This window comes from Zootoca vivipara, chromosome 16, assembly GCF_965207765.1.
Source record: "Zootoca vivipara chromosome 16, rZooViv2.hap1.1, whole genome shotgun sequence".
NCBI lineage: Eukaryota > Metazoa > Chordata > Lepidosauria > Squamata > Lacertidae > Zootoca > Zootoca vivipara.
In genome coordinates this window covers 6649724-6661918 of record NC_142599.1, presented here as the reverse complement: position 1 = coordinate 6661918, position 12195 = coordinate 6649724, and the positions used below count along the sequence as shown (strand labels likewise).

Sequence of the window (12195 nt, the reverse complement as noted above, 5' to 3'; positions counted from 1 at the left end):
TATTAAATACCAACTACTAACTGACAAAAAAGAAAGGGGGGGCTTCGCGCTGCCTAACCTTGAATTATACCACGCAGCAGCAGGGTTGGTATGGGTGAAAGAATGGATAACCCTGGAAAACCCAGAACTTCTAGACTTGGAAGGTGTTGATAATCGCTTTGGGTGGCATTCTTACTTGCTACATGAGAAGGTTAAAGCCCACAGGGGTTTCTTAAATCATTTGGTAAGAAAATCTTTATATACAATCTGGATAAAATATAGAGGAATTTTAGAAAAAAACATACCTCTGTGGGCCTCCCCAATAAATATGATAACAGTCAAAAAAACCAATATGGACGAGAAAAAAGCTACCTATCACGATCTATTGGAAATAAATCAAAATGAAATTAAATTGAAACAATATGAGGAAATCAAAGAATATCTTTCAGTATGGCTCCAATATTTTGAAATAAATCAAAGATTTAATGAGGACAAAAAATTGGGCATCGCTAAAGAAAAGTCTAAATTTGAAAAAATTCTAATGAATAAGGAAGGGAAACATACCGTGTTTCTCATATTTTAAGGCATCCCCAAAAAATAAGCCATGACAGGATTTCTAAGGGTTGGTGAAAAATAAGACATACCCCGAAAATAAGCCATGTCGTGTAGCCCCGACCGAGCGAGAGGCGAAGGCGCGGGACCCAGCAGGAGCTCCCTGCCTGCTTCCCCGAGCCGTCGCGCATCGGGGGACAGAGCCGAAGATCGGAGGGCGCTCCTTGCTGGGCTTGACAAGCCCGGCAAACAGCGCCCGCCGATCTTCGGACCTGTGCTGTGTGACAGGCAGGGGTGGGGGGAAGCGGAGATCGTTCTCCGCTCTCCCCCCACCCCCGCCTGTCACCAAAGATCGGCGGGCGCTCCTTGCTGGGCTTGACAAGCCCGGCAAACAGCGCCCGCCGATCTTCGGACCTGTCCTGTGTGACAGGCGGGGGTGGGGGGGGGAAGCGGAGATCGTTCTCCGCTCTCCCCCCACCCCCGCCTGTCACCAAAGATCGGCGGGCGCTGTTTGCTGGGCTTGACAAGCCCGGCAAACAGCGCCCGCCGATCTTCGGACCTGTCCTGTGTGACAGGCGGGGGTGGGGGGGAAGCGGAGATCGTTCTCCGCTCTCCCCCCACCCCCGCCTGTCACCAAAGATCGGCGGGCACTGTTTGCTGGGCTTGACAAGCCCGGCAAACAGCGCCCGCCGATCTTCGGACCTGTCCTGTGTGACAGGTGGGGGTGGGGGGGGAAGCGGAGATCGTTCTCTGCTCTCCGCCCACCCCCGCCTGTCACCGAAGATCGGCGGGCGCTCCTAGCTGGGCTTGACAAGCCCGGCAAACAGCGCCCGCCGATCTTCGGCCCTGTGCTGTGTGACAGGCGGGGGTGGGCGAGAAGCGGAGATCGTTCTCCGCTCTCCCCCCACCCCCGCCTGTCACCAAAGATCGGCGGGCGCTCCTTGCTGGGCTTGACAAGCCCGGCAAACAGCGCCCGCCGACCTGTGCTGTGTGACAGGCGGGGGTGGGGGAGAAGCGGAGATCGTTCTCCGCTCTCCGCCCACCCCCGCCTGTCACCAAAGATCGGCGGGCGCTCCTTGCTGGGCTTGACAAGCCCGGCAAACAGCACCCGCCGACCTGTGCTGTGTGACAGGCGGGGGTGGGGGAGAAGCGGAGATCGTTCTCCGCTCTCCCCCCACCCCCGCCTGTCACCAAAGATCGGCGGGCACTGTTTGCTGGGCTTGACAAGCCCGGCAAACAGCGCCCGCCGATCTTCGGACCTGTCCTGTGTGACAGGTGGGGGTGGGGGGGGAAGCGGAGATCGTTCTCTGCTCTCCGCCCACCCCCGCCTGTCACCGAAGATCGGCGGGCGCTCCTAGCTGGGCTTGACAAGCCCGGCAAACAGCGCCCGCCGATCTTCGGCCCTGTGCTGTGTGACAGGCGGGGGTGGGCGAGAAGCGGAGATCGTTCTCCGCTCTCCCCCCACCCCCGCCTGTCACCAAAGATCGGCGGGCGCTCCTTGCTGGGCTTGACAAGCCCGGCAAACAGCGCCCGCCGACCTGTGCTGTGTGACAGGCGGGGGTGGGGGAGAAGCGGAGATCGTTCTCCGCTCTCCGCCCACCCCCGCCTGTCACCAAAGATCGGCGGGCGCTCCTTGCTGGGCTTGACAAGCCCGGCAAACAGCACCCGCCGACCTGTGCTGTGTGACAGGCGGGGGTGGGGGGGGAAGCGGAGATCGTTCTCTGCTCTCCGCCCACCCCCGCCTGTCACCGAAGATCGGCGGGCGCTCCTAGCTGGGCTTGACAAGCCCGGCAAACAGCGCCCGCCGATCTTCGGCCCTGTGCTGTGTGACAGGCGGGGGTGGGCGAGAAGCGGAGATCGTTCTCCGCTCTCCCCCCACCCCCGCCTGTCACCAAAGATCGGCGGGCGCTCCTTGCTGGGCTTGACAAGCCCGGCAAACAGCGCCCGCCGATCTTCGGACCTGTCCTGTGTGACAGGCGGGGGTGGGGGGGAAGCGGAGATCGTGCTCCGCTCTCCCCCCACCCCCGCCTGTCACCAAAGATCGGCGGGCGCTCCTTGCTGGGCTTGACAAGCCCGGCAAACAGCGCCCGCCGATCTTCGGACCTGTCCTGTGTGACAGGCGGGGGTGGGGGGGGAAGCGGAGATCGTTCTCCGCTCTCCCCCCACCCCCGCCTGTCACCAAAGATCGGCGGGCGCTCCTTGCTGGGCTTGACAAGCCCGGCAAACAGCGCCCGCCGATCTTCGGACCTGTCCTGTGTGACAGGCGGGGGTGGGGGGGAAGCGGAGATCGTTCTCCGCTCTCCCCCCACCCCCGCCTGTCACCAAAGATCGGCGGGCGCTCCTAGCTGGGCTTGACAAGCCCGGCAAACAGCGCCCGCCGACCTGTGCTGTGTGACAGGCGGGGGTGGGGGGGAAGCGGAGATCGTTCTCCGCTCTCCGCCCACCCCCGCCTGTCACCGAAGATCGGCGGGCGCTGTTTGCTGGGCTTGACAAGCCCGGCAAACAGCGCCTGCCGATCTTCGGACCTGTCCTGTGTGACAGGCGGGGGTGGGGGGGAAGCGGAGATCGTTCTCCGCTCTCCCCCCACCCCCGCCTGTCACCAAAGATCGGCGGGCGCTCCTTGCTGGGCTTGACAAGCCCGGCAAACAGCGCCCGCCGACCTTCGGACCTGTCCTGTGTGACAGGCGGGGGTGGGGGGGGAAGCGGAGATCGTTCTCCGCTCTCCCCCCACCCCCACCTGTCACCAAAGATCGGCGGGCGCTCCTTGCTGGGCTTGACAAGCCCGGCAAACAGCGCCTGCCGATCTTCGGACCTGTCCTGTGTGACAGGCGGGGGTGGGGGAGAAGCGGAGATCGTTCTCCGCTCTCCGCCCACCCCCGCCTGTCACCGAAGATCGGCGGGCGCTCCTAGCTGGGCTTGACAAGCCCGGCAAACAGCGCCCGCCGACCTGTGCTGTGTGGCAGGCGGGGTGGGGGGGAAGCGGAGATCGTTCTCCGCTCTCCGCCCACCCCCGCCTGTCACCGAAGATCGGCGGGCGCTGTTTGCTGGGCTTGACAAGCCCGGCAAACAGCGCCCGCCGATCTTCGGACCTGTCCTGTGTGACAGGCGGGGGTGGGGGGGAAGCGGAGATCGTTCTCCGCTCTCCCCCCACCCCCGCCTGTCACCAAAGATCGGCGGGCGCTCCTTGCTGGGCTTGACAAGCCCGGCAAACAGCGCCCGCCGATCTTCGGACCTGTCCTGTGTGACAGGGGGGGTGGGGGGGAAGCGGAGATCGTGCTCCGCTCTCCCCCCACCCCCGCCTGTCACCAAAGATCGGCGGGCGCTGTTTGCTGGGCTTGACAAGCCCGGCAAACAGCGCCCGCCGATCTTCGGCCCTGTGCTGTGTGACAGGCGGGGGTGGGGGAGAAGCGGAGATCGTTCTCCGCTCTCCCCCCATCCCCGCCTGTCACCGAAGATCGGCGGGCGCTCCTTGCTGGGCTTGACAAGCCCGGCAAACAGCGCCCGCGTGCACTTTATTAAAAAATAAGACATCCCTCAAAAATAAGCCATGTCGTGTTTTTTTGAAGAAAAAATTAATATAAGACATGACTTATAATATGAGAAACACGGTATCTCACAGATATATGATTTATTGCTTGAGTGGGACCTTATAGAAGAACAAACCAAAACATCAATGGTGAGATGGGCCCAAGATTTTGGGTATAACATTCTCATGGAGCAATGCGAGAGGCTGTGGAAACAGGACATGAAGTTTACCGCCTGTTACAATTTAAAAGAAAACATCTTAAAAATGATGTACAGGTGGTATCAAACACCAGATAGATTAGCCAAAATGTACAAAAACCAATCAAATAAATGCTGGAGGTGTGGAACAGAAGCAGGTACACAAATACATATGTGGTGGAAATGTCCCATGATAAATAAATATTGGAGTATGATTTATGAGGAACTTAAGAAAATGACAAAAACAACATTTAAAAAGAAACCAGAGGTTTTCTTATTGAATATAATACCTGAAAATGTTAAAAGCACTAACAGAACGTTGATGATGTATGGAATAGTGGCGGCAAGAATTCTGTTAGCGAGAATTTGGAAAAGCAACAACATACCCAGCAAACTTGAGTGGCAATCGTTAATGAAAGAATATGCACAGCTTGCAAAATTTACAGGAAGAATTAGAGGACAGACGAAACAAAAAACCAAAAAGGAATGGAGATTATTTTATGAATACCTAGAATCAATTTAAATAGTAAATAATTAAGCCAACCAGCAGAGCGTACCTGAGCCCAAAATAGAATATCTGAAGACTAATGTTGTAGATAAATTAAGAATCGTGCCATGAAAAAAGAATGTAATTGATGAGGTACAGAGAAGTAACTGGAAGTCAACTTCAATTTTTCTTTTTTCTTTTTTCTTTTTTCCCTTGCTTTTTCCTTTTTTTTTCCATTTAGTTTTTCTTTATTTGTTTGTATTTTTGTATACTGTGATCTATTGCCTCTGTAATACTGTTGTGCAATGTGATTTTTAAATGGAAATTAATAAAATTCTTTTTAATCCGAAAAAAAAGGAATGCATTGAAATTTTTTTTGAATTTTTTTTTTGCCCATAGGAACGCATTAATTGAATTTCAATGCATTCCTATGGGAAACCGTGATTCGCTAGACGAATTTTTCATAAAACGAATTCGTCTAGCGAGGCAACCTCCGCTTGAAAAATCCTTTCGTTAAGCGGAAATTTCGTTAAGCAGGGCATTCGTTAAGCGAGGCACCACTGTAGTTTCTCCTGGCACCTGAAGGTGAATCATGAAGACACCAGGTGAACTTTCCTGGGGAGAGCAGCCCACAGACAGGGAGGCATTGCAGAAAAGGCCCATTCTCATGATGTGAGCATGACAAGGGTCAATGTTCCCCACTTAGAGATCACCCTCTTCCTGCCCAGATCAGCTTCCTCATCCATAATGGGCGAGGGAGATCTTATTCCGAGGCTGACCTGACATTCGACAACAACAGCAGTTGCAGACCCGAGGCCTGGCTGACAGGACAACTGCAATTCCCCAGCTTTTTTGGGGGGGGAGGGCTGGCACACAGCATAGTCACTAACTGCCTGTGCCCCTTACCCAGCCTGCCCCATCTCACACGCCATGCCTCCCCCTCCCCACCCCAAACCACTGAGTTTGGGGGGATCCCCCTGCTCTCCTCTTCTCCCAGGAACATCCCACGAAGAGCCCTTATTTGAACACAAACAAGTTAAAAATAATTAAAACAATTAGAAGCATTTTAAAGCATTCCAAATAGCTGGGGCCATAACAGCAACCGAAAGAAGCATACCCTAACTAACCCAAAGATCTTCTGGCTGCATTGGCTTCCAAGGCTGTAGTCCATCAGTGAATCTACCCAGAGCAGCACCTGAGGCCAGGTAGAAGAGGCAGGGGGCAGGTCCCACGAGGCCCACAACCGATGGTCTTCTGTGTTGGGCAGCCTCACTCCTTTGAGGCTGTCTCCTTGGAAGTGTGTCCTATTGAATTCAGTTGGGCTTTACTCCCAGGTGGCGCTGTGGTTAAACCACTGAGCCTAGGGCTTGCTGATCAGAAGGTCGGCGGTTCGAATCCCTGTGACGGGGTGAGCTCCCGTTGCTTGGTCTCAGCTCCTGCCCACCTAGCAGTTCGAAAGCACATCAAAGTGCAAGTAGATAAATAGGAACCGCTACATACAGCGGGAAGGTAAATGGCGTTTCCATGTGCTGCTCTGGTTCGCCAGAAGCGGCTTTGTCATGCTGGCCACATGACCTGGAAGCTATACGCCGGCTCCCTTGGCCAATAATGCGAGATGAGCGCGCAACCCCAGAGTCTGTCACGACTGGACCTAATGGTCAGGGGTCCCTTTACCTTTACCTTTAAGCAGATTTAGGATTGTGGTACTTTATCCAGTGACGTCTGAATCATGCTGTACAGATTGCAAACCTCATGTTTAGTATTCATAGGAATCAAAAGGGATGTATCTCTTGCTTTTGCAAAATCGCTGAAGTCCAGCATTTGCATAAAACCAGCAAGCTCTGGATTTCAGGGTTTTTTCTCCCGCCAAATAATACAGGTCGCCAGCATCTGTTGATGCTCTGCTTTGACTTTGTACCAGGTGTGTGTGTGTTTGTGTGTTCTGCTAGCCATAATGAGATGGCCTTTATTCCAAATGATGTCTGTTTGCATCAGTAGCTGCAAGCTAATCCACATGGGACGAGGGACGGATTTGTGTAATTCTGGTTAATAAAACGAGAATACAATAACTCCAGAACCCTGTGGTGCAGTAAACTGGATTTCCCAAAAAATGTGCTTCTTTTCCTGGCTGTTTTTGTTTTGTTTTTCCTTTTGTGTGCTTACAGTATTTTCTGCATGTGGATGTGAGAAAACGTAATTTAAGCTGTGGTTGCTTAGTTCAGCTAATCCTCTTATCAGGCAAGCAGATCTTTATCCGTTCTCTTCAAACTGTGAAGAAGCAGCAGATCCAGGGTGCCAGCTCACTTGCCTCGCTTCTTATAGGAACACAGAGTCAGACCATGGATAAATCTAGCTCAGTATTGTCCACACTGACTGGCAGCAGCTCTCTAGGGTATCAGACAGGATTTTTTCCCCAACCCTTTCCGGAGACCCCGGAGATTGAACACGGAATATTCTGCATGTAAAAAGGTCATAAAAGTTTTCATAAGCGCTCTAAAGTTCGGAGTGAGCTGTGAGGAGGAGGCCGAGTTTGCTAATGACACTAAATTGCTCAGGGTCCATAAAACAAAAATACTTTTTTCCAAACTGAATGGATGAGTGGCAAATGCAATTCTGTGTAAAGTGGTGCATGTCAGGGCAAACAAAATCTTAATTTTACCTAAACGCCCATGAGCTGGCAGTGATGGACCAGGAACAAGACCTTGGGGTCATAATACATGTGCAGCCTGCAGCAACTTTTTAATATATGCATAAAAGCAAATTCTGTGCTAGGGATCATTGGGAAAGGAAGTGAAAATAAAACTGCCAATATAACAATGCTGTTATATAAATCTATGTTGTGACTGCATTTGGAATACGGCGTACAGTTCTGCTTGCCTCACCTGTGAAAGGATACTGTAGAGTTGGAAAAGGTTCAGAAGTGATCAAGGGGGTGAAGTGATGCCCCTGTGAAGAAAAGCTGTGGAGTTTGGGACTTTTTCCTTTAGAGGGAAGGCGAGGAAGAGGCGACAGGATAGAAGTTCATAGAAATTATGGGTGGCATGGAGAAAGTGGATGGAGAAAAACTTTTCTCCCTCGTTAATTTTGGGACTTGTGGACAACCAATGAAGTTGAACGTTGGAAGATTCAGGACAGAAAGGACTTCTCCACATGGTGCATAGTTAAACTCTGGAACTCCCTGCCACAGGAGGCAGTGATGACCACCAACTTGGATGGCTTTAAAAGAGGATTAGACAAATTCTTGGAGGAGGAGAGGCTGTCGAGTGTTAAGCTCTGCTTCCACGATCTGAGGCAACAGCGCTCCTGAATATCAGTGGCTGTAAACCGCAGGAGGGGGAGAGTCCTCTTGCGCTCAAATCCAGCTTGTAGCTTTCTCACAGGCATCCGGTGGACCCTTGTGAGAACAGGATGCTGGACTAGATGGGCCATTGGCCTGATCCAGCAAGCTCTCATGTTAAAAATTGTATTTACTCAGCTGAAGCAAGTTAGGTTAATCGGGTTCCACCCCCCACTTGGCTATGAAACTCTGACCCTACATCGCAGGGTTGTTAGGAGGATAAAATTGAGAAGTGGGGAAATGGCATGCACCACTCCAAGCACAGGTGGGAAACCGCGGGCCCAGGGGCCGAATGGGAACCTCCATGTCTCTCTCTCTGGCCCTTGGGATGTTACCCAGACCACACCCGTCACCAGCCCTGCTTCACACACCCCTTAAGTGTTATTGCCTTGCTGGAATGTGCGCTGTGAAAGGTGTGTGTGTATTTGTATACTCGGCCCAGTATACCTGAAGGAGGGTCTCCTCCCCCATCGTTCTGCCCAGACACTGAGATCCAGCGCCAAAGGTCTTCTAGAGGTTCCCTTGTTGCGAGAAGCCAAGTTACAGGGAACCAGGCAGAGGGCTTTCTCGGTAGTGGCGCCCGCCCTGTGGAACGCCCTCCCACCAGATGTCAAAGAGAAAAACAATTACCAGACTTTTAGAAGACATCTGAAGGCAGCCCTGTTTAGGGAGGCTTTTAATGTTTAATAGATTATTGTATTTTAATAAATTATTATTATTATTATTATTATTATTATTATTATTATTATTGAAACTACCAAGCAAAGGTAAAATTTGCATTAATTGTCCCGCCCCTTTCCCCTTTGGTACTGCCCACTACCAGGATGTGGCCCCCAGAAGGTTGTGCAGATGGGCATGCAGCCCTCCGGCTAAAATAAGGCTCCCCACCCCTGATCTAGGAGGAAGGGTGGGATTTTTTTTTTAAAAAAAGTCATAAATGTGAAGCTCCATATTGCATTTCCCTCTCTTTTCCAGGAATACTGGAAAGCAACAGGCTGAAGATCGTGAAGGTCAGGCCCATCAATCAGACGATTGGGAACGCTGTCTATCATGCGGCCGATATGTCAGTCTGGTGGCAAATCCCTCAGTACCTCCTGATTGGTTTCAGCGAGATATTTGCAAGCATTTCGGGTGAGTTTGGAAAGGGGAGTGCGGAAAGGTCTTGCGGCTCTTTCCTGTACGGCCATTCCATCCTGTTGACTTGGGCCATGGGGAGAATGTAACCCTCTAAACTCTCCCCAGGCCCATAGCTGCCAAGTCTCCCGTTTTCCCCGGGAAAACCCCTTTTTTACTTACCTTTTCCTGGTGGTCCCCCGTATCACTTTGTCTCCCGTTTTTCTCCGTTATTTTCTCCTGCCGGCGGCCATTTTCTTTCTTTCCGATTTGCCCTTCTATGGGCACCAAAAATGGCTGCCGCCAGCTTCAAAAGCCGCATGTACGCATGTCCGGAAGTGCATAGACGTCACTTCCGGTGTTGGCAGCGACCATTTTGGTGCCCATAGATGGGCGGAGCGTCACCGGAAGTTGCGTCGGAGCACTTCCTGACATGCGCACAAGAGATTTTCGAAGCCGGCGGCAGCCATTTTTGGTGCCCATAGAAGGGCAAAGCGACACCGGAAGTTACATCGAAGCAACTTCCGGTGTCAAATGGCTGCCGGTCCTGGATTCTGCAGTCCGGAACTTGGAAGGTAAGCCCAGGCCACATGCACTGCTCTCTCCCAGCTTCCCACATCTAATGTGTTTTCTCTGGCCGGAAATGTGTCTCTCAGCTCTGGGGAACGCCTCTTGCTTATCCAGATGGGGGATCGAGAGCAGTGTGAGAGTACATGTAGAAACTAGATGCAAGATGCAAAGCTCAAATTTCACGTTCCGCCCACTTTTGCCTGTGGCCCCGCCTGACCTCCAGCGTGCTGCCCTTGGAACGTTGCTTAGGAAGTCATGTGGCCCTCGGACTGGAAAAGCTTCCCCACGCCTGATTTAAAAGCTGTATCATCTGCTCTGGGCTCTTGCTTCCATTTCATACTTTTATGAAGCTGCTTTTAGGGATCTGCAGGGGGGGGGGGGAAGAAAGCTCATTCTCAGTGTATTGCAGTGTTTTCTACTTGGCAGTTATTTTAAACGCATTTGAGGGGAGCGGGGGTTATTGAGGGGTTTTTTTGTTCTTGTTTTTATTATGTACTAGCTGGCCCTGCACGTGTTGCTGTGCGTTAAGTCTGTGAAATGGAGGGTAATAGCCCCCCTTCAGATCCCCCTGAGCCTCAAGAGTCCCCGTTTTACAGGTGGTATGTTTAAACAGGGGCATCCCTGTGAATCCCCCCACCCTGTTCTGATCTATTAGTTATCCCATCCCCTCTTCCCTCCACCGTTCCGTGGGGTGTGATTGTGAGAGGGAATGGATCGGAGGACGGTGAGAGGGAACGGTTCGGAGGACGCTGCTATGAGTGTTGAATCTCGTGGCGGAGGCGGGGTTTGTGGGTGTGGCATAGACTCCATGGGGAGGGAGGGAGTGTAGGAGGAGCAGCTCAGGGAATAACACCACTTGAGGGCGCTGTTTTAGTTTGTGGAAAAGCAGGTCTGTACCTGTGCAGGTAAGAGATATGAGGCATCCGAGGTTCTGCGAACACTCGGGAAGTGGCATGGATTGTTGTGTCCAAATTTCAGGGGGATCGGTCAAGCGGTTACCGAGAAGAGTGGAGCCCACAGTCTCACCATTTTTACATTTTCATATATATATAGATTTGGTGTTATGTTGTGAAGAGTCCTGCCATCTTCAGATGAAGGGCAGTATACAAATATAATAATAATAATAATAATAATAATAATAATAATAATAATAATAAACATTTTATATTATTAATTATTATTAACGTTGGAGCCCTGTTTTGTGTCATGTCATCGAGGTCCAGAGTTCAATCCCTGCCCACCCTAGTCAAGTTGTAAGACCTGGGAGGTGAGGGGACTCTCAGCCTGACATCTCGGAGGGCTGTTCCTGCCCTTTGGCAGTTGACAGTGCGGAGCTGGATTCGAACCAATGGATTCAAGTTACGAGGAAGGGGGAAGAGGAAGAGGAAGAAAAAGATCAAAGCCTATCTCTTAGCAAGATTCTCCATGGGGCACAAGTAGCTTTGATTGTTGGACGGTCTTTGGTGGGCTCTCTTTCCCTAGAGCTGCTTAAGCGGAGGTTGGACGACCACCTCGCAGAGATGTTGTAGGAGTTTTATTTCCTGCATTGGCACAATGTATTAGAACTGCTTTTAAGAGGTTTTATCTCCTGTTGTGTTGTACCCTGGGTTTTTGGAAGGAAGGGAGGAATAGGGGAGCCTCGTAACAGGAGGGGCTGTAGCTCAATGCTGGAACGTGTGTTTAGTGTGCAGATGGTCTAAGGGTCAATCTCTGGCAGCTTCAGGTTTGTTTGGTTGTTTTTTAAAAAATAATAATCAGGTGATGGCAAAGACTTTTGCTAACTTTGGGAGCCACTGTCAGTTAATGCAGATGGCACAAGGTTAGATGGCTCCAAGGCTGCAGATGTTGCCAGTGTGCAGCTTGAAATTCGCTGCTCTAGCCCAGGGGTCCCCAAACTTACCCAGCTTTGGGCCGGATGCCCGCCATTCCGATTGCGTGGTGGACCAGAGGGTGGGGGAGCGCGTGCGGGGGCGTGGGAGCGTGCGGCTTTTCGCGCCCATGCGCATGCACAAACGCTATTTCTGGCACACTCCTGACCTGGAAAGCCCCGGAAATAGTTTGTGCGCATGTGCAGAAGCCTCCTCCGACCCAGAATTACACCGGAAATGATGCTTGCGCGTGCGCACAAGCTATTTCCGTCGCTTTTCTGGGTCAGAAGTCGGCAGCGGGGTTCCCGGGGGCCGCATAAAAGAGCTTCAAGGGCCGTATGTGGCCCCCGGGCCGTAGTCTGGGGATCCCTGCTCTAGCCAAAGAGGCAAGTGTCCTTGAGTATTTTCGTCCCCTGCCAGTTTCATGTAGTGTCCAGCAGTGCAGGCTCCTCCTATTGATTTTATTCTCTTTTCTCTCTTTCCTTTTTCATGGAATGCACAAGCGGGAGGAGGGAGCGGGGCCATAAAATCTCATTTTCTGGTCTGTTTCACACACATTCAGGGCT

General features: G+C 52.0%; 1 protein-coding gene across 2 annotated transcripts in view; it reads left to right on the top strand.

Annotated features, from left to right (window-relative positions):
* SLC15A4 (solute carrier family 15 member 4) overlaps nt 1–12195 on the top strand; it is a 74591-nt gene that overhangs the window by 43040 nt on the left and 19356 nt on the right. For both annotated transcript variants that reach the window (XR_015947497.1, XM_035098007.3), the window contains one exon: nt 9054–9209. Coding sequence is in view for 1 of the 2 variants with exons in the window: in XM_035098007.3 (XP_034953898.1) it covers nt 9054–9209 (156 nt within the window). In the remaining variant the exon portion in view is untranslated. The remainder of the gene's footprint in view (nt 1–9053; nt 9210–12195) is intronic.